Below are 21,580 nucleotides of genomic sequence, written 5' to 3' on the forward strand. Positions count from 1 at the left end.
GTCAGTTCTGGACTGCTTATGACAAGAAAGACACTGAAACCCTCAGATGCTGTTCTGTAGAGATCAACAAGAGTTAAATTAACTCTTGCCCTCCATGTTTCCATTTTTTTCCCGTTTTGTTGCCCAGAAATACTAGTCAAGTCTCTAGGTACCAAGTTCTAAACACATTTGAGCAGCAACTTTATATTGATTGATTCTATGAAAGTCTTCACTGCTTAGTGGGAATCCATTTAGGAAAGTGAAAAATCTGTTTTTAATGCCCAATTTGTTGAGATATCAGAATTCAGGACATGAGTTCTGTTCCTGTCTTTATGTTGGTTTTGTGAGTTTCAAAGCACGTATTTTGTCTTATCACTGAATTTATGAAAGGAAAACCACTCCAGCCAACAGAAAATTACTGCTGTAAATGACTACTGCATGGTAATGCCATAGCTGTAATCATACTGCCATGATCCTGTATTTTTAAATTTGATTTCAGGGATAAAATTTCTCTTTATTTCTTAATCACAGCTGACCTGTTTCATGGTCTGGTTTGTCTGAGCTGTTACTGCATCATCACTTGTAGATACTTAAGTGTTTAATTATTGCTAATGTTCACAAAATGTCTGACGGTTTAAGATAAACTCTCCAAACAGATCCTTTCTTCTCGACTTCAGCATCATGTTTTTTGTCTGGGTGTGTGTGTTTGAGTACAGCAGGATTTCCCTAACCATTACTGTTTAGTCTCTGAATTTTTCAATATTGTGGTTTGCTACTATATTGATTCTCTTTTAGTTCAGTCCTTTTACTGCTGCAGATAAACATTGCTCTGTTTCAGACCCATATGATTCTTGCTCTGTCTACAGGGAACTACATTTAAATAACAACCTGTTACGAGTTTTACCTTTTGAGCTGGGAAAACTGTTCCAGTTACAGACTTTGGGTCTGAAAGGTACTGCTGTTTTTTTCTTGGTGTCTGTGCTTGTTTAGTGATACTGCTGCTGAGCTGTAATGGCTGTAGTCTGCTGGTTCATAAAATGTTACTGATTAGCAATCCAGATGTAGCTGCTTACTCCACATTTAAAAATACTGTTACTTAGGGATTATTTAGAAAAATAACAGGTTTGGCAGAGCAGTGCCCATAGAAAGAGGTTTCCTTTCCTTTTTGCAGACTGTGCAGAAGCTTTCTGTTGCTTGCATGGGGTTGAATGTATTTCTGCTTTAACTAAGAAATAGTCTGTGGTTAACTGTGGTACATCTACAGCCAGAAAGGGAACATCCTTTGTACAGCTGCAGGGTTCTGTGCTGTTCATGCAAGCAGCAATTTAAGTATTTTCCTTCCCCCCCCTCCCCTCTGAACTTTATGGATTCTAGCTATAAAATTGCTGACCTTGGGGAATTTTGAGTCACAAAATCAGAAGCACTGAGAGATATACACTCTGTATACACTGTTAAGTCTCTAAACCTCTATACACTGTAAAGTCTCAAAAGTCTGTTTATCTCCCCCTTAAAACTGGGCACTTGCAGTGTGTGTTGTCCATGACAACTTCTACAATCTGCTTATGTTTGGCAGATGGCAGAGTCTCTGCTGAGATCTGACTGTCAAATCAACTGCTGGTGGATGTTTCACACTGAGCAGAGGTGACTCCTGTGTTTGTGCTCATCAGCTCTGCCTGTTGTACCACACAAGTTCTTCACTGCTCTTAGTCCAAGCACCACCTTTGGAATGCTCAGTCCCACAGCAGAATCAGCAGGGAATGTTGTTCAGCTTCACTAGGGCTGTCCACACATCCAGAGTTTTGTGGGACTGAAGGCCTGAGATCTGAAATTCCAAAGTAGTTCGTAGTAGATCTTGTCTCCAAGATGTCAGCTTTCAACACTGATATGCAAGTCTGCAATAGTTCTGTATATTTTATTCAATATTCCTGTGAATTGGTTTGTAGGAAACCCACTTACACAGGATATTCTGAACCTGTATCAGGAACCAGATGGGACACGACGGCTACTGAACTATTTGCTTGATAATTTGGCAGGTACTGCAAAAAGAAGTAAGTGATCATTCTTCAAACATTTCTTTCTGCTGTGTTAAATAAATGTGATTATCACTTGTTGTATCTCTATTTTAAAATGTTCCCATAGTTTCGACAGAACAGCCACCTCCAAGATCCTGGATTATGTTGCAAGAACCAGACCGTACAAGACCAACAGGTACAGAAACACTTCAAGGATTTCTCATTTCTTCTATTTGCCTTTTAATAAAAGCTGTTGATCTTTACTGGAAAAGAAGTTAATGCTTAAATTAACCAGTCATCTCTGCAGTGCTGACCAGCCAGCTGAAGTCATTCTGTCCCAATTGGAACACCTGTTCCAGATTTACCCATCTTTCACTCTGAAGTAATTTATTTTTAATTAACGCCCCCCTCACAGGAATTGAAACTGTTGTCCACAATTAGTTTAAATGGTAGAATTATAACAGGCTTAATTTAACATTTGTTGAAGAACTAAAAAATGGAAGCATTTGAGCATGATTTCCAAACAATGTAGAATTGTTTTAAGTAACCACGGTATCATCCTTGATTTAACAATTTTCTTGCTGCTGGGATTCAGGTCATGTTTAATTCTTTACTATTTTTTTTCCTGCATAAATTGTTTAAAATACAGTCTTTTCTATTTACCTGCACAACAAAAATCTTAGAGTATTTCTCAATTATCGCAGTGTCTTCTCTTTCAGGACTGATAGTCCTCCCATTATTAAGATGATTGCTTCAAAGATCATGATGTTAATGCAGTTTCTGTTTTGCTGTCATCTATTTATTTGTTTTCAAAATGCTGGACTTAGACCCCAGTCAACCCAAGATTCTTTTCCTCAGTTTGCTGTATCTTCAAACAGTGGTCTTGTTTCTTTTTTCTGAATTTGAGAGGAGCTTCCAGATATCTCATTGTTGTACTACAAATTCTTTAAGTGTTTTTTAAAAACAAACAAACCTAAAAACTCAAAAACAAACCCCCAAATCCATGCTGCTGGATTACCTGTCACATTGCCCCAGCCTGTCTCATTATTATTCCTGTTTCAAATTAATACAGAGAGGAGATATTTCTTGTCCTAAGCCTGAATGGCTTTTTGAGGTGGAAATGTTTGAGGGGTTAATTTGCCTACACTTTTTCTATTTGTGAAAGGATCCTCACCCTGCCTATGGATCTGTTACAGTTTGTGGTGGCAATAATAAAGGCAGATTTTAAAGAATCTAATGTAGACTTGCAGACCTATGTGTAGCTGGCAAATACAAGTGTTCAAATATATTTACTCTGTTTTGGGTTTTTCACAGTACAGCACCACTTAGCATAAAACACATTTTTCTGCTCTTCACCGTGTTAACCATATAAAGGAGGGTGTTTGTTTCCTAATTAAATGCTAGAAGACAGCTGCCATAAGTCCAAACATGTAATTTGACTCCCTAGAAGAACTAACAATTTTTTTAGCACAGATACACATACTGTGTTTTGGTTGAAACAAATGAAGCGTGAATTGATAAATTTGCAGAAGACAAAAGTCAAGAACATAATTGTATTTTTTTTTTTTTAATCTATCATGGTGTAAATAAAATTCTTGTTCTGCAGCCTTGTTCTCTGTCATGTGTTACAATGTCCTGTGTGACAAATATGCCACCCGGCAGCTGTATGGCTATTGTCCATCCTGGGCCTTGAACTGGGAATACAGAAAAAAAGCCATTATGCAGGAGATACTGAGCTGCAATGCTGACATCATAAGTCTGCAGGTAAAAAAAACCACATGGTTCATTCTTTTCGTTTTCTAGTCCCGTGTGCTGGTTTCTTCACATTAAGTGTATTTTTAGTAAACGGTTTGTTTTCGAACCCTCCTGCAAACAAAAGAAAAAGAAGCGATGTTTAGAACATTATTTGTTGCTTGACATCAAAAGAAGGCTCTCAGCCCCCGCAGCTGGAATGGGAACCAGCAGCTCCTGATCAAAGCAATGTTCGTGGGGGTGTCTTTGTGCCTGTGTGTCTATGTGGGGCTGTAATTGACACATTTTCAAATAAGAGGCTAGAGATAATCATAACTCCAGGGATTACAGAAATTCATTTATATTTTCTTAAAATAGGGATATTGCTCTTGAATTTGCATTTTCTGATGTACTTAATTCTTAGATTTTTTTCCCCTTAAATCTAATTTGAAAATGATTTACACTTCTGAAGAGTCTAAATAATTTCTGTCTTCTAGATTTTGCTAATAGTACATTCATGCTGTGCTGCCTTAACTTTACAGGAGGTTGAAACGGAGCAGTACTACAGTTTTTTCCTGGTAGAATTGAAAGAACGTGGCTATAATGGATTCTTCAGTCCAAAATCTAGAGCTAGGACAATGTCAGAACAGGAAAGAAAACATGTTGATGGTTGTGCAATATTTTTCAAAACAGAAAAGTAAGTGATGTGGTTTGCTAAGCCTTCTGTTGTGACTTGCTGTCTTTTACATAATTTCTCAGGGGGATCTTAAGCTCACACAGTTGGGCTTTTACTGTCCTTTTGTAGCCAGGCAGGGTTTTGTTACAGAGCTTTCCTACCCATGGAAAGACTGGTTTATATGACAGAGATCATTCTGTGTGGAACTAGCAATAAAAATTCAACCTTGAAATATTGAGTTGAACGAGATTTCATTCTGTTTGAGCAGTGCCGGTTGGGAGTTCACGGAATCATCCTTCACTTGTTGAGTGTAATAATAGAAAATGAAGGAAATAATGAAAAATGAAGCAGATTTTCTTGCCTTTTGGTTTTTTTTGAGTAAAAGAATTTATAATCCCCCAAATTGCAGAAATAAGGCCTCAGATGACATTGACTTTTGGATACATTAGCCTTTGGTAAAGCAAACAGCGAACGGATCACTGCACACTTCTAAAAAACCTGAATCATTCAAGAGCTGCAGCACTTACTGGTTGTGTCATATTGCACTTGTACAACTTTGGATGTGATGGTAATAATGTCCCTTCCTGCTTCCATTCCTGTGTATCCATAAGTAAATGTAGGTGCCAGGTCTGCAGCCTAGTAGCTTGGAAAATTATTTACTTCCTCTCTGTTAAATTTGCATATTTGAACTAGGAACAGATGCACAGTTAGAAACAACCATGACTTTTGTAAAATACCTCTCTCTCTCTCTCTCTCTCAACAAAATATTGTAATTGTTACTGAGGTACTATAAACTACATAAAAATTGCTATGAAAATTGTATCTGTTTTGTACTTGACTTCAGTTTAGGATTTTATGAAATTCACATCACAAATATGTTTGAGCTTTAATTAAAAGGAGAATTACTGATAACATTTCCATCTGTATCTGGCTGCTGAAAATTATATATTACGTTTTTCTTTCAGATTCACTTTGGTCCAAAAGCATACTGTTGAGTTCAATCAACTAGCAATGGCAAACTCAGAAGGTTCAGAGGCTATGCTGAACAGAGTTATGACAAAAGATAACATTGGAGTCGCTGTTCTGTTAGAACTGCGAAAGGAATTGATAGAAATGTCATGTAAGTCCCATTTCATTTATTTTTTAAATAGATGGTATTTTAAAATTTAAAAAAACTTCTTTAGTTATAATAAACAAGAGAAACTAGGTTCTGCAGGTGAATTTGGCTTTGCAGATCTTATGTTCAGACAAATTTATTTCCAAAGAGGATTTTGGGGAAAATTGATACTGCTTAAATGATGATGGTTTTTTTTTTCCACTTATATTTTTAAGGAAAAAAATAAAAAAACTTGACTGATTTTGTTGTTTGGTTTTGGGGTTTTTTCTTAAAACTATGTACAAGTATCAAAGAATCAGGTGGTGTTACATGATCCCGAAACACACAACTAACTCCATAATTTTAACTTATTTGCTGTCATGCCTAAACAAACTCTTTGTTTTGCCCTGTCATTCTTAATTTAGGAAATGTAAATTGACTTTATAAGTATCACAGTGGGAACCTACTCTCAACCTGTGTTATATTTATCCAAATGATAATTTATTAATTCAGATTGTAGCAAACAAGCCTTTTAAGAAGCACTACCAGCAAGAGAGATAACATAGAATTCAGAACTTGCTGCCTAATAAGATATGAACAGAGCCTGTTTGGTATCATAGCCTGAGGAAAGCTGCTGTAATTTTTTAGAAAAACATTATTTGCTTGTAATTAGGATTATCCATTACTTCTGTTAATTTTCAGTGAATACAAAAGCATTACATGTAACAAGAAAGTCTGTTAATGGTCTTGAATGTGAAATACCATTCCTAATGCTTTTTATCAACTAAAACCCATGTTAAGTAGGAGTTATCTGACCTCTTCATTCAAATGGTTTTAACCCTCTTGAAGTCATGCTGCTATTTTATTTTTTTGTCCCCTTAAACATTTTGTTTAAATTTTCCTAATAGTATTTTCTGTTGCTGACTGATTTTAAATAAATAACTGATTTTAAATTTTAGCTGGAAAGCCACATCTTGGGATGGAAAAACAGCTAGTTCTTGTAGCTAATGCACATATGCATTGGGACCCAGATTATTCTGATGTGAAGCTGGTTCAGACTATGATGTTCCTGTCCGAGGTAAAGAACATTATTGATAAAGCTTCTCGTAGTCTCAAACCTGGTGTTTCGGGAGAACTTGGAACCATTCCACTTGTACTGTGTGCAGATCTCAATTCTCTACCAGACTCTGGTAAGAGTTCTATTTCTTATTCTTAAGACTATTTCAAGTGTGTAACTATTGTAAGTTTCTGTTCATAGGATGTATTGTTTGATAATACAAACTCTATAGGTGCTGAGGAGAGAGAACTGTTTCATTTGTGAGTGACCTTATTGCTTGTGTTGTAGCAGAACTGTGTCTGGTCTTTAAGAAGCATTTCCGCTGTGATTTTTTTCCCTGTTTGTTCCTGTATTTTAAAATATCTTCCAAAAATAACTGGAAACATCAGTATGTTGCTGATAATTCAGTTTTCTTAAGTGTGAAAAGAATTTCCTTTAAATTTGCTACCATACAATCATTTTCTTCATGTTTTAGAACTTCTAAAATTCAATACATCCCCTTCAGAAAGGGACTTTCCAGAGCTCTTTACCAGCATGGGACATGGTTTCTTGACTTGGTGGCAACTTTATAAAATGCAGGGAAAGAACACATTTAGTGACTGCCACTTTGCTTGCCCAGGTGCCTAGCTGAAGTGCTGTACTCAAGAGCCATCCTTCATCTCCATTCCTGGTCCCCTTCTTTTGTCTTCATCTTGGCAACTCTCAACATCTGTTCGGATTTTAAGGAGCAGTTATTGCTCGTCAGTAATGAAAATGGGATTCTTTTTGATCCAAGGAAGGCCAGTATCACTAGTTATGATTGCAGTGACCAGTTCACATGTCTCATTGTGTCTTCGGAACAGTTTGACTGCTTCTTTTACCTTCCAGAACTTTAACACAGCTATTCTGATATTGAGGCACAGTCATCATTTTATGTGATACAAATCTAATCAATTTGGCTTTGCAGCCTCTTTAAGGGTAACTTCTTTTGAAGTAGTGTTTCAGAAGTTGGCTTTTTTGCAACACTTTAGCTGAAGAACATTAAACAGCAGGACCTGAGCTTAAAAGCAAGAAGAGGCAGCCAATAATTAGCATTGATAGAATTTTACTTCTGATTTTTTTCATCTTCCCCCTCCCAATCTATGCCTTATTAATCTTCTCTTTTTTTTTCTAATCAAAGTGTGTCTCTTTGTTCTAGGTGACATTTGCTCTTGATACACACTGCCCTGCAGTATTTTAAAAGAACTGCAGTTGATTTGTACTGTGTATTGTTAAGGTTTTGGTTATATAAAGCCCAAAGTTGCATGTCTGAGTTCAAGTACTTACACTTACTTGCTGAATGTTTGTTAATACCTTCTTGTTTGTTATGTGTCTTCTCATAGGTGTTGTTGAGTACTTGAGCACTGGTGGAGTGGAAACAAACCACAAAGATTTTAAGGAACTGAGATACAATGAAAGTCTTACTAACTTCAGCTGTAATGGAAAAAATGGGACAACAAATGGAAGAATTACACATGGTTTCAAGTTGAAGAGTGCCTATGAGAATGGCCTAATGCCTTATACAAATTACACATTTGACTTCAAGGTAAGGACTTGCTTGTATTTCAGAAATGTTTTCCATTTTCAAGTGTAACTAGTATTATTTGCTCTATGAAGTTGTTATATAAGTTAATCTGTGTAGCTAAGTTCACTGAGTTTATACTTAAAACATAGCAAACTAGAATGCCCAACACTTCAGTCTCCTAGAAACCATCTTCTTCTTTTTAATAACTTGCAATAGCTTTACAAGAGTTGGGGTGCTTTTAACCTTCCCTGTAAACAGTTTTGATACTAAGCTAAATGACAGGAGCACTTAAACTGTCAAATGCAAGGAATTAATCCATGTTGCTTCTGGAAGAGTCTGAGGTCTCTGTTGCCCAGGGAAAACAAAGATTGTTTTATAACTCTTCAAAATCAGCGAAATGTGTGATTTGAAGCTCTCTAGGAGCACAAAAGCATAGCAAAAGTGATAAAGGGTGGCCTTTTCTTTTGTTTTCCTAATCTATATTGAGCATCCCACTGGATATAGGAAGAAGAAATCTTCTAAATTGTGGTGTTCTATAGAGAAGGAATGGGATCTTTCATTACTTGTAACACTGAGCTCTCCTCTTGTTTGGAATAACAACTTGAGACAAGAATAAATGCTAACAATAATCTTTTTTTTTTTTTCCTCCTGTTTTAGGGTATTATTGATTACATCTTCTACTCTAAACCTCAGCTAAACATTCTTGGCATTCTTGGACCTTTGGATCATCATTGGTTAATAGAGAACAATATAAGTGGTTGTCCACATCCACTCATCCCTTCTGACCACTTCTCACTTTTTGCACAACTGGAGCTTTTGCTGCCTTTCCTGCCTCCTGTAAATGGAATCCATCTCTCTGGCAGGAGGTAGTCAAATACGTTTTAGAGGGCAACCTCAATCTAACTTGTACAATTGTAAAATCTGAATATAGAGGAGTGAGGTATGGCCAACAGGGATTTTTTTTTTCTTAATAATCTTAATCTTAAATCTAATTATTTGCTAAAGACATAGTAAAAGCCAGGTGCTATCAACAGACACAATTCTGAGCCCAATATACTTTGTATACTGTTCCACAGTGATTGGTGCATTTGCACCTTTCTTTAATACATTACAATTAACCTTTTTGTTTCTTTTCTCCAACGTGACATTTTCATGCCTTGAAATAGGGAATTGTTATACAGTGTATTCTCTTTGCACAGTTATCTGTAGCACTACTTTTTTGAGGCCAGTAGGAACATCCACAGAACATTCTTCGTACTTCACTCCCTCCTTTTTCAGACTTGTTTGTAAAATATAGAATTTGAATTTAGCCTTTATTGATTGTATATGAACAACAGAAAACCTGATTTATGAGATTTTGTACTTTAAAAAAAAAAAAAAAGAAAAATCAGATTTGGAAAATGATTGTATTGTAAACTAAGGCTAAATTTTTATCTGTTTTCATGTGTTATAAAGGCCAGCGTGTAAAAGAGGTTGTCACAGGTTTTCTCTGCTAATGATTTGCACTGTTAGGGTTTCGTTAGCCCTTTTATACTACTTTTTATGTTCAATTGAGAACGTTGCTTTCAAAATCCAAACCTATAATATACTAATGTCTTACAGAGATAACAAAATACATTCTATTTCTGATAAAAAAAAGAAAGAGGCATGGAGTTCTCACAGAGCAGATAAGCTGAGCAGTGAATATAAGTAGACCTGTATGGATTGAAAGTTATTGCTGATGTGTACACACTCAGACATTTTTCTCATCTCTAACTTTGAAGTAAAATCTAGTGATACTTGTGTACAGCTTCTTCATTTCTGTTTTAAATATTTGTCCTATCTCCACTGTGCCTGCTTAAATTTGTTCTCAACTAGCACTGCCTGTGCATGCAGAGAGATCCTGTGCATCCTCTTTTATTTTTTTAAATAATGTTAACACTTGTGAAAATTTTATGAAGATACTTTTGTATAAGCTGTGGCATCTTTTTTCCTTTGTGAAGCATTGAATATCACACTTTGGAACATGTTCAGGTTATGGGTACACAGTTTCTAGCTTTTAATGCCCATGCACTGCTTCTTTCAGTGTCATTGCACAGTGCCGTTTTTCCCACTAAGAGTTACTATCATGTGGATTCTCTTTCGTTTGTGTGTTCCTCAGTTTCTGAAAGTATAATTCCTTGAAGATAAAAACCTAGCCCTACATTTTCTATTAATGAAGCAGTGTAAAATAAATGCATCTTCAATACAGGTCCCAAAGACAATTCTTCAGATCATATTTTAAAGTGACCAAGTCTTATTTTAAAGTGTCAAGCAAGACCGAAGTTATAGTGTACCCTCAGTGCCATTTGTGTCATGAAGCCAAGTATATAACAGCTTACAAATTTAACTTGTCTATTTGTATCCTGAAATGGAGAATTCATCATCTCCTTAAGCTAATACAACTTGAATAATAAATGTAAAAAAAAAAAAAAAATTAATAAATGGAGATAGAGCTTGGTCTTAAACAGCTTTTGTTTCAGCTGCGGGCAGGGAAGCAAAAGGACACTGAGCATTAAGAGAAAACTTTCTAAATATTGTGAATTTTTTATATATAAGAGAATGGATTGGTAATAATGATTCAAAATTTTATTGAAAAGTAGTCGGCACATAAGTGTGCTCAAACCGTTCTGTTTTAAGCTCAAAGTAAAAATTGCAAACAGTTCGGATGTGTAAAATGTACATTTTAAAATTTCAATACGAGAATTTTTGATCTTGAATCCTTGTCTGGGACCTGATCTCTTGGGGTTATCTTGTTTTGGTTTTAGTTGTAAAAACACCAAACATGTCCAGTTTATAATCAGTACATTGAAATGCTGGTAGTATTGCTGTAGTAGATTTAATGCGTAGTGTTATTTTTTTCTGTTTGTTTTTTGGGGTTTTTTTGTAAAGTGTGAATAAAAGGTGTTTTACTCATGTTTCCTTAATGATGTCTTGGTAATGTACATCATGACAATTTCCAGTAATGATGAGCCAATTTAGCTTGTCAGACTAAGCAAACTATTTTTCTTTTCTGATATCTGGATTGTGTAAGGAGTCCAGAAAGCTTTACAGAAGGGGAAGGGAAGCACTTACTCATTTTGTATTTTTTTAGAGGGGGATAATTTACTTTAATAGATGCTGGAGCTTGAGTGCACTTGTTAGATTCTAAAGGTTTGAGCTTTATCCAGTATGTGTTCTCCTCTATTGCTTAGTCTTAAAAAATATTTGAATTTATGACAGCATGTGAAAATATGGCCCCTTGTGCTTTTGGAGACACAACTGTTCCTGCTTAGTCACCTTATGGTCTAAGGGTCCATTTGAATAACCATTTCCTCCAGCTTTTTTAGTAGTCCATCAGGTCCTGATTGAAAACCCTCTGAATCCATTGAAGACACTCCTTTGACTTCACTGGGTTTTAACTGGACAGCAGCTGTGACTCGGGGGCTGAAGGAAGGAAGGAGAAATGTTTTGAAAATAGGGAAAGACCAGATGGCACCAAAACAGAGCTGAGATATTTGTCAAACAATCTTTCAAAGAAAATACATTCTTGTGTCAAACAAATCTAACTCAAAAGTCTCAATTTCCAGCTATAACATAGAATAAGGCAATAAACCGTGTCTTCACAAAATCAAAATGTTCGCTTCATAGTTTTTAACATGAAATGGTTATTTGCAATATTTTTATTCGAGGTGGTTTTGGGTGTTGCCATAATGTACCTTCAGTGTTCTTGTTGTAAAAGCACATACAGCAAAAGTCACAGAACATCCTTGGGGTTGAAAGGATTTATTTAGGTAAGACCAGGCTTTTTTCCACTTAAAGTACACTCTGCCATATCTTGTCTAGTTTTATTTACATTTACCAAGAGTTCTGGGTGTCAAAGTGTAAATTGAACTACACCCTTAAATAAAACAATTGTTTAGAGTACAAGACTAGTACCACAAGTTACTGCTTTTAACATAACACAAGTAGGGGGCAAAAGAGCATATATATTGGTGTGTGTTGTAATTATTTTGTGCTTTTAGCAGCTTTAAATTAAAAGTAAATTTGGCTAGCATTTGACTGAACTGATTTTAAGAACATTGTATGCATCTTTGATGCAACTTCAGCAAATCTCTCAAGGTTGTGTTGTTTTTTTCTTTAATAGCAGGCTTAGAAAATAGCTTATGCTTTGCTTTTCCAACCATGCAAAACCTGTATGAAAGACAAAATAATTGCAACACCATTGTGGGGGAGGGGGAAAAGAAAACTAATTACACTGTAAAACTTTGAAAAGTTCAGTTAACCGCTTCAGTAGCAAAGCCTTTCTCATCCAGCCGGACACAGTATTTTTTAGTATGTTAACTGCTATTCTTTTCTTTTGGTTGCATAAATTTATAACACTTAAGTGTCTTGGTATGTTTAAGTAGTGTCTAAAATAGAATATCTTAGTCTTTATTCACAGTACTTCTGTATAATGTGTAATGCACTGGACTAACTCTTGTTTACCATTCATGTAACAAAACCAGCACATTATCTGCACTAAGCTCAAAGAATGTTGCATTTGTCTATAGGCAGCTCTTCAATAAGATAAATGGGAAACTGAATATGGTCTGATGGTAAACAAGGGCTTTTACTGTTCTCTTCAGTGGAACTTTCTTCTTGGTCAAATTTTAACTAGTTAGTATTATATTTATATACAGGGTCTTCTTTTTCTTTACCAATGTATTTTCCTACTCATAGCTGACCAATAAATCCAGTATCTGTTTCAAACCTTCTTGAAGTCTAATTCATATTTTAACTTCATTCATAAAGATCTTCCTCAAGAGTTACATCTCTGTGCTTCCTGCTGCTTTTGGGATCTGCACACCAAAACTCCACTCTGGTCAGTTGGGTTTGGATTGCAAAGTGAAGGCATGATCAGAAGTGCCTCCAGAGCTTGTGGAGAACCCTGTCCAAACCTACTCTGAGCTCAACTCCTTGTTTTCATAGCTGGCCATCCTCTGACCTTCCAGGTCAGTCTGTAAGGTCAGTTGTGCAGTGGAGGTTTTGTCTCAGTCCTGTGGACCCCACTCCATCCTTCCTCTTACTGCTCCAGAAGCACAAAGTAAACTTGGGGTCTGACAGCAGGAAGGGATTCAAATACTCAGTTTACTAGGGGAGGGAAACAAAGTGAAGACTTTTTCAGCTTTTTCAGGAATGAGATTCAGCAAACTCTTGACCTTGGTGTATTTTCATGCCCATTCTTTCTCTGCGGGTGACACTGTCTCAGTGTCTGTAACAGTGCAGCCTCACCACATTTGGTGTGACGTTCCCATCACTGGCAGCAGGGAACATCAGACACCTGAGCACACTTGTGTGTGTGTGGAGCACTGAAGCACCCAGTACCTCCCCTGGCACCACTGCCCTCCTGGAGCCTGTGTTCAGTATGTTGGTGCTGCTTTCCTATGAAATCAATTATCTAGTTCCATGTTCCAATAAATACCACAGGCCCCAGAATGTTCAGCTTGTTTGTAGGTTTAAAATGTGCTCTCTGGAAGCAGCTGTAAGTCCCCAGCAGTGTGATGGGTCCCTTGCAAGCCTAGCTATGATTTCTCTTTGGTTTTATGTGTTGGGTGAGATGTCAACTCCCAACACATTTGCAGGATTGCCACTAGATGGTGTGGGAAACACAGACTTCAGCTGCACACTGCCTGAACCCACTTCAGTGCATGTACAAAGTGTGGCTTGTAGAATTATTCTGAAGAATATTTGTGGGCGTTCAGGCCCAGGGATGAACCTTTTCTAGTTGGCAGCATTTGGTTAGGTTACATTCATGCCAATTAATACTGGTTTTATAAATCCAGCTGTCATGATGGGAATGAAAGGGACCCACTTGGTCCTTGGTGACAAAGTTATTCAGTAGGGCCTTCCCTTGTTGCATTAATCTACTTCAGGTTATGTTTTCAGATGAGTACAGTTGTTACATGGTTCTAGACTGGAGTTTACAAGCTCCTAAATAGTGTCTGCAAACCTGACATGTAAGTATGGGAGGGCTGTTTGTAGGGAAACTGCCAAAACTAATAGAGAGGCCAGTGTCCTTGTCAGAGAATGTGGAGAGAAAACAGCACCTCTCCTCACAGGCAAAGGACTGAGCTGAGCCTGTGTCCTGTCGTCCTCAGCCAGGTCAAAGAAATCTTGTCTTTGCTTAACTCGCAGTAAAATAACTGGAGCTATTTTAATAGAATTGACTACACAATCTCTGGTCACACTCTGGTTACTGGTCCACTATCTCTTCAGTGATGGAAAAAAGTTGTATTTGGGACTTCTACGGTGAGTATCTCCCAAATCAAAGTAGTTTACAGTGTGGCTTGTCTTTTCTACTGGCACAGGTGAAGCAGGGGAACCTTAAAACCTGTGGAATTGAGCCCAAAGAGAAAAAGGTAAGTGGGAAGGACAAGATTCAGCCAGGTACATGAAGTGACCTCTTGGGAGAAGCCATGCTTCACTAAAGGTGAGTGTTCTGGTTCTTTTCTTGCTTTTCATCCTCCTTTCCTAACCCAAAGGCAGTAATGGCTTATCCTCTAAATGTTCCCTCACTCAGTATGGAAAACAATAAATCTAATTAAGCTATTTATAGGGAACTTTTGTACACTTCAATATTTTTTTATTCCAAAATAAGCCTACTGTTCTCACAATTTATCAGTTTTAAAAGATAAGAGGGTACATCTTGGTTAAATCTTCCTAGTGGACAGCACTGATTTATTTTAAAATGCTAGATATTTACTGTAAGAAAGCACACACTACAGAAAATAAAAACATACATTCCCTCCTGGGTTTTGGTGACCACAGAGATTTAAGTAACACACAGGTCACTTGATAAGGCTAAATTTTTTTTTTTTTTTTTTTTTTTTTAATATAGTTTAAGTTTTGTCTCTGGTAACATGCCAGTCTCCAGTGGCTTGTGAGAGTGCTTTGTGGCCAGCGTGGTGGTGGGGTGCTGGGAACCAAGTCCTTGCCACGCTTGTGCACTCAGTGGGGTGCATGTGCTGCCAGCCATGGAGCAGCTGCTGCAGCTCAGAAAGAGGAATTACAGGTTACTGTGCAAGGAAACCAATGGAGATAGTGAGAATTTGCCTGCCTCTGAAAACTGAGCTTCAGGGGAAACCTCCCCCCACTCTACAGCTCTCTGGAAGGAGGCTGGCTTCCCAGAGAAGTGATGGCATGGCCATCCCTGGAGGGATTTAAAGGATGTTTAACTGTGGCACCTGGGACATGGTGGGCTTGGCAGTGCTGGTTAATGGCTGGGGAATTTTCCTGTGAGTAATAACAGCAACACCCAGTAAAACTCTACATGCATTGCCCAGTGAGACAAGATCAAATCAAACATGCTTTTCCTTCAACTGCTCTTTGATTTTCAGTTTCTGACTTCACAAATTTATGTATTTTCATGTCCTTTGCAGCGTTTTAAGTTGGTGTGTGAGGCAGCTGAAGGTTTTTAGTGCCTTAGCTGTTCTCTGAGAGGCTGTACCCTGTGTAAGTGGGAGCTATGCCTGCTAATGCTTGCAGGTAGGAAACTAGGAGTATACCTGGTGTAAATTGAGGTGATAGACTGCAGGAAGGATTCGGATTACCTTGTGTAACATTTTCTCCCTCAGGTGGAATCATTTCTCCACAGACCAGTGAGAGAGGAGGGAGATGAACAGAAGGTAGAAATTTGGGTCTTGGCCCAAAGCAGCCAACAGGGAAATTTTCCATTGACTTCACTGGGCTTTCACTGGGAAAACACAATCAGAAGCACAGAAAAATGAAGTTACCAGGTGTGCATGTGGAACAGCCTGTCTTCCCTGAGACCTGTCCAAACTCCCCAGAGCCCTGCAGGCACCAGGGCAGTGTCTGACCTGTGGCACCCAACACAGGATTCACATCCCACTGAACTGACTTTGCATTTTTGCTGGGTCCAGTGCCAAGTCTCTGGCATGGCTGTATAATTTGATTAGGCTTTCAATTCGATAGTGTGAAAACTGCAGTTTCATCTTGTTACATGAGCCTAGGAGTCAGCCAGCCATTCCCTTACATTTGTCCGTGTATTACTCATGTCCTGTAGGAACTGGTGAGATGACCAAAGAGAAAGAGCCACCTGGCACTGCAACTTTTATCTCTGTGATTTTTTTCTTGCTCTGAAAAATCTGTTTCTATATAATTTTTTTTTTTTTTGTTATATATTTGGGTAATCCTATGAGTCTTCTTTCCCTAAGTAGGAATGATTCCCATTCTACAGAAAGCAGAAATAATTCCAAAACCCAGCAATTAACTGAAGCTCCTGGGTGTCTGGGGGGTGGAGCAGGTCACACCTGCAGTCCCCAGCTTGGACTCTGGGATTGGTTCTACTCCCCGTTGTCCTGCAGGTGAGAATTTTCATCCCATGAGCTGAGGGACTTTAGCAAGGGTAAAACTGCTCTGCATTGAGGCAGATCAAATGGTCTGAGGAGGGTACAGAGCCATGGCCTTGTTCTGCTGGAGCTCCTTTCCACAGCAGGATGAGCAATGTGCCTTCAGGCTGTCAGCTGGGCTGGTTCCCTCCTGTGCCCAGGCCAAGGAATGTGTGTGGTGCAGTGCTTTGTTTTCATTGTGATTTTAAAGGTACTGTACTTCTGGCCTGGAACACTCTGTACAAGGTTCTGAGAGCAATGACTTCTTAAATACATCTGCAAACATTCTGATCCACAATAAGTCTGTCTTGTCTGTTGAAGTACATGGAGCTGAGAGACCTTGGGAGCTCGTTTGGGTCAGGATGTGCAAAAAACACTTCTCTAAAAAAAAAAAAAGAAAAAAATTATCTGTGACAAACTACTGTGTAATGTGGTGCTTGATACTGTTGATGAGAAAGGGAAGAATTCTAGTAAAGGCTAATTACAATGTTTGGTTTGATAGCTGGGACCTCACAGCCCCCAGAAGTCTGAGTCTGACAAAGTGAGACAGACCACATTAGCCATTGCTATTTCTGGAAGAACAGGGAGAAGGAAAATGATAAAACCATTTTGAATTTCCTTTTGAAATTATATTGCTAGAATTAGCATTGGATGCAACAAAATGTGGTGGGGTGGTTTGGGGAGGGTTTGTTTCTTTGTTAGTTTTGGGCAGCAAATACAAAAATGAGTGGCTTCAAACTGACAGAGGGCAGGGTTATATTGGCTATTAGGACAAAGTTCCTCCCTGTGAGGCCCTGACAAAGATTCCCAGAGAAGCTGTGGCTGCTCCATCCCTGGAAATATTCAAGGTCAGGCTGGATGGGATTTGGAGAAACCTAGTCTAGTGGAAGGTGTCCCTGCCCATTGCAGGCAGCTGGAATAAGATGATCTTTAAGGTTCAAACCATTCTATGATACTATAAAAATATGGAATACAATGGGCATCACAAATTTTGCCCAGCCTAATGGGGTGACATTTAGATGTATTTCTTTCTAGCTTGTATTCTTTGCAATGGACTGTAGGAAGGAGGCCTTCATTTTTAGGCACAGACTCCAAAGATTACTTCTGCCTGAGATGACCAGGTAATTTTCTGTTGCCAGCATTAGCCCCAGAGAGACTTTTCTCTCAGCATCCTGTTGCTGAAGGCAGTGCAGTTTAATGAAGTGAGCTGATGTGCCCAGAGCAGCTGCACTGCCCTTGCTGTCACATGCAGGGCCTTGTGCCTGCTGGCCAATTGTGCCAGGAGCACTTCTACATGTCAGAAAAATGTGCAGAGATTATGGATGTTTGTCAGCATCTTTCTGCTGAAAAATAGAGCCTAAGAAAAGGTTATACTGGGCACCCCAGCCTCCACCTTCTACCTCCCTGGCAAATCCCCCCTTGGAGCACCTGGTGCAGTAGTATCTGCCAACCAGGAGAGTGAACTCTATTCCAAAATCCTGAGGATTTGCCCCTCTTTTTCCTTGTTGCAAGACCAAATCTCTTCTGCTCTCTTTGGTGGTGGAAACCATCATTCCCATTATCCCCTGTTACTACCACTGTTGGCTTCTGGATCCAGCTATTTACCCCACATGTTTTTCTGGTTAACACTATTTTACTGTTATATAATTAATTTGGTTAATTATGTTGAGAAAAGAGTTTCAGGGTGGAGACACAAGTAGCTCATCTGCAGCCAGTTTATTGTGCAGTTCATTCCCTTCTTGAGAAATTGTTGATTTGAAGCTTAGAGGCAGCAGAGAAAGGAAACTTTCATTTTCTGCCTTTAAAATGGCAAGGGGAGGGTTTTGCTGAGTGCTGCAGCAAGGATCAGTTGTCATTTTGGTCTCGAGGACTTCCTGGAGCAGGCAATACTTTATTATGCCAAGGGAAGAGAAGACACTTTGCAATAGATCCTGCTATTTGCTTATTGCTATGAACAGACTGGGAAAGGGAGGTGGGGAGGAATCTGTTCTAAACCCAGCTGGTACCAGCTCAGCCCTTCAGGGAAGCACAACACTTAATTTCTCTTGTATTTCTTTGACCCAGTTAGCATTGCACAAATGTTCCTGATCACAGGACTGTCTAATCCTCCCTTGAATCCTGCTGAATTTTATCTTGTTGACATCCCGCAGCAATTAATTCCAGGAGCTGACCCCGCACAGCAAGGAGGGTGTTGTTTTCTGACTGAGTGCCCTTGTTCCAGCAAATCAGGCTTGAGCAGAGGGTCAGCTCAGAATCTGGCATCTGAGGCAGGGATGTCACCATCCCTCGAGGGCTGGGGATGCCTCACACCTCAGCACACCTGAAGGAAAGCTGAACATTGACTGAGCAGCTCAAATGTCACCGCAGCCTGGCTGTGCTCTGTGTCACCTTGTAGTGCCTGGAGCAGCAGGTGCAGTGACATTTTGCAGAGCTGGGACTGAAGCAGGCTGGGAGCAGCAGCAGAGTCCCAGCTGCAGCTGCTCTGACCCATCCCATCAGCTCTTCTGAGCAGGAGCAGGAACTCACCTGCAATATTTGTACCATTCAAACTCTTCTTACCTGCAGACAGTGCCAGCTGTTAGACACCCATCTGTCCTAAACTGGGGTCTGGATGTTTCTGGATTCAAAACCAGGCATGATCAGACCTGTGCTTGTATTTTCTTCCCCTAAAAAAACAGTTCTATTTATTACTGTTTTCCACAGCTGCTCTGTAAGTAAGGACCATGTGAAGGTTCCTTTGCTCTTTGTACAAATCAACCTCAATCTGAAGCTCCCAGCTCATCCCACTAATGAGTCTGGAATGGCCTGTGGGCTCAGCAAGTCAGGGCTGGCCACTCTGCATTTACACAGCCCCCAGCTCAGCAGGGCCTGGTGGGAGGCTGGCACTGCTTAGCAACCATGAAGGGCACTTGTGAGCCAGCGTCACAATTTGTTCTGTACAGTTTTTGATGCTTCTGTAGCAAGACCTGATGGGGAATGTGAAGAACATCTGGAGCAAATTTGGTATTTCTTGTGTAATTGCTTTGGAGCCTGGACATTTGAGATGTGGCATCTCCCTGCTCTGAAGCTCAGCTAGTGGAGTTCAGCCAGTGCTCATCGAGCGAGTTGGAACAATATAAAAATATAAAATAAAATAATTAAGGTTGTAAAAGCTCTCTAAGATCACTGACTTCAGCACAGCACTGCCAAACCCACTGCTATGCCATGTTCTTGAGTGCCACACCTACATGCTTTTTTAACACTTCCAGGGACAGCGATTCCCCCATTTCCCAGCCTGTTCCAGGGCTTGACAACCCATCCAGAAATTTTCCCCAATACCTAATCTAAACCTCTCCTGCCCCAACTTGAGGCCATTTCCTCTGGTCCTGCCACTTGTTATGTGGGAGGAGAGCCCAGCACCCACCTCCTTTCAGAGGGTTTTAGAGAGCAGCCCAGCACCTCTGGATAAACCATTTCCTTTCCCACATACTCGCCATCCAGGAAAAAAATAACAAAACATTCAGCTAAGCACGGCTGACTTGCAAATGTCACATTGTGCTGCCAGATGAGATGTGGCAGTGTCCCTGCTGGCTCCTCCTGCTCTCACCTGCGTGACCACCCACTCTGCAGAGCAGGGATTTGCTGATCCTGAGGGACAAAGCCACTGCAGGTGTGAGGCACAGGCAGATAAAGCCTTGTGGTTTACACACAGTTTTTGCTAAGCTCACAGCAGGCTGGTGGGCTCTCAGCTAGGTTAATTTAAAAGCAAAGACAAGAGACAGTTGATACAGTGCTAATACACACAAATAAATAAAGTAATAATTTGATTTTCCTCATCAGCTGCTATTAGAAATCCATGCTTTAAATGCAGCACCCCATTATCCCCATTACAAGCCCATTCCAAAGCACTTAAAGGCTCCCTTTGATTTAAATGGCATTTGGTCAAACTTTATGTAGCAACAAGCTGGTATTCTAAAAATGCCCACTCTTTCTACAGCTCTTTGCAACAGCCCTAGGAAGCATTGCCTCCAGGACCATTAATTCCAGGAAGGCTGCAATTACCAGGAACAATATCTCTCTATTTACACAACATGTATTTCGCATCAGCTCTAGCTCGTGTCAAACAAATTAGATTATACTTGAGAATCCCTGAGCATGGGGAAAGGCCACAAGCCCATGATGTGGCGCTGCAGGGGTCACCCCTGCTGTCAACTGTGGCCCGAATTCGATGCCAGCCACAAAAACACGTGTGGGCCCTGGTGAGCAAGGCAGAGCTGTGCCTGAACGTTCTGGCTCTTCAAAGGCTGGCAGCAAAGCTTCCAGCCAGCACTTCAGAGCTCTCTTCTGCTCATGGCTACAGCTGCAAATGGAAAATACAAACACTTTGCCATTAATCACAGTGCTGATGGTTCAGTCAAGGTTTCATTCAAAGCTAAGGGATTCCTGCTTAGTCACTAAATGCAGTTTAACTTCATTCTGCACTATGATAAATGAAGTAGTCTCCACTTAGGAAGGCTCAAAGTTAATTAAAATATGCCCTTAATGAGCAATTAGGCCCAATTGCAGGCACTTCAGAGCAGGGGGAAACCCTGAAGCACCACCCACAAAGCCCCTGCTTTCAGCTGAGGCATCCTGGGCTTTGCCTCGGGCTCAGGTCTGATCTCCTTTAAAGGTGGAAGCCTTAAGTTTTCCTTGGAGCTTTAAGAGTTGGGTTTTTTTCTGAAATCAAAAATAGCTGCTTTAATCCTAACTTCAGAGTTAAAGACCTTTATAGAAACTGATTTTGCTAACCTTGCTCTTAGCCCTGCAGCATCTCCCTGTTTGTGTGCAGCCCTTCAATCTGCTCCCACTTGTCTCTTGCATTACAATCCCTGTCTGTAATCACTCTGCACTGGCTCATATTTCAGTTGTTTGGTCAGCATCTCTCTAGATGGCTGTGTGGGCACAGAAAGGCCCCTCCTGGCTGGGTGAGGCTCTCTGTGCTCTCGGAGTTTCTGAGCAGCTCCTGCACTGCACAGGTCTGATCTTGGAGCTGTTGCTTCCTCGCCTTGGGTTTCAGCTGATGGGTATCTTTGTCATTTAAAGGCAAGAATCTGAGGAAAGAAGGGGACAGTTTTCTT

General features: G+C 39.7%; 1 protein-coding gene across 2 annotated transcripts in view; it reads left to right on the forward strand.

The window, feature by feature from the left end:
- Window positions 1-12,847, forward strand: part of CNOT6 (CCR4-NOT transcription complex subunit 6) — a 32,675-nt gene extending 19,828 nt beyond the window's left edge. The window contains exons 4-12 of one of the 2 annotated variants that reach the window (XM_004175848.6): window positions 846-931; window positions 1,923-2,027; window positions 2,119-2,187; window positions 3,598-3,755; window positions 4,265-4,419; window positions 5,364-5,518; window positions 6,454-6,684; window positions 7,913-8,115; window positions 8,752-12,847. In XM_004175848.6, coding sequence (XP_004175896.2) covers window positions 846-931; window positions 1,923-2,027; window positions 2,119-2,187; window positions 3,598-3,755; window positions 4,265-4,419; window positions 5,364-5,518; window positions 6,454-6,684; window positions 7,913-8,115; window positions 8,752-8,964 — 1,375 coding nt within the window. In that variant the 3' untranslated portion in view covers window positions 8,965-12,847. The remainder of the gene's footprint in view (window positions 1-845; window positions 932-1,922; window positions 2,028-2,118; window positions 2,188-3,597; window positions 3,756-4,264; window positions 4,420-5,363; window positions 5,519-6,453; window positions 6,685-7,912; window positions 8,116-8,751) is intronic. The other variant, XM_030284336.4, reaches the window with a different exon arrangement.
- Window positions 12,848-21,580: the final 8,733 nt, after the last annotated feature.

Source organism: Taeniopygia guttata, chromosome 13 (assembly GCF_048771995.1).
Source record: "Taeniopygia guttata chromosome 13, bTaeGut7.mat, whole genome shotgun sequence".
Classification (NCBI taxonomy): domain Eukaryota; kingdom Metazoa; phylum Chordata; class Aves; order Passeriformes; family Estrildidae; genus Taeniopygia; species Taeniopygia guttata.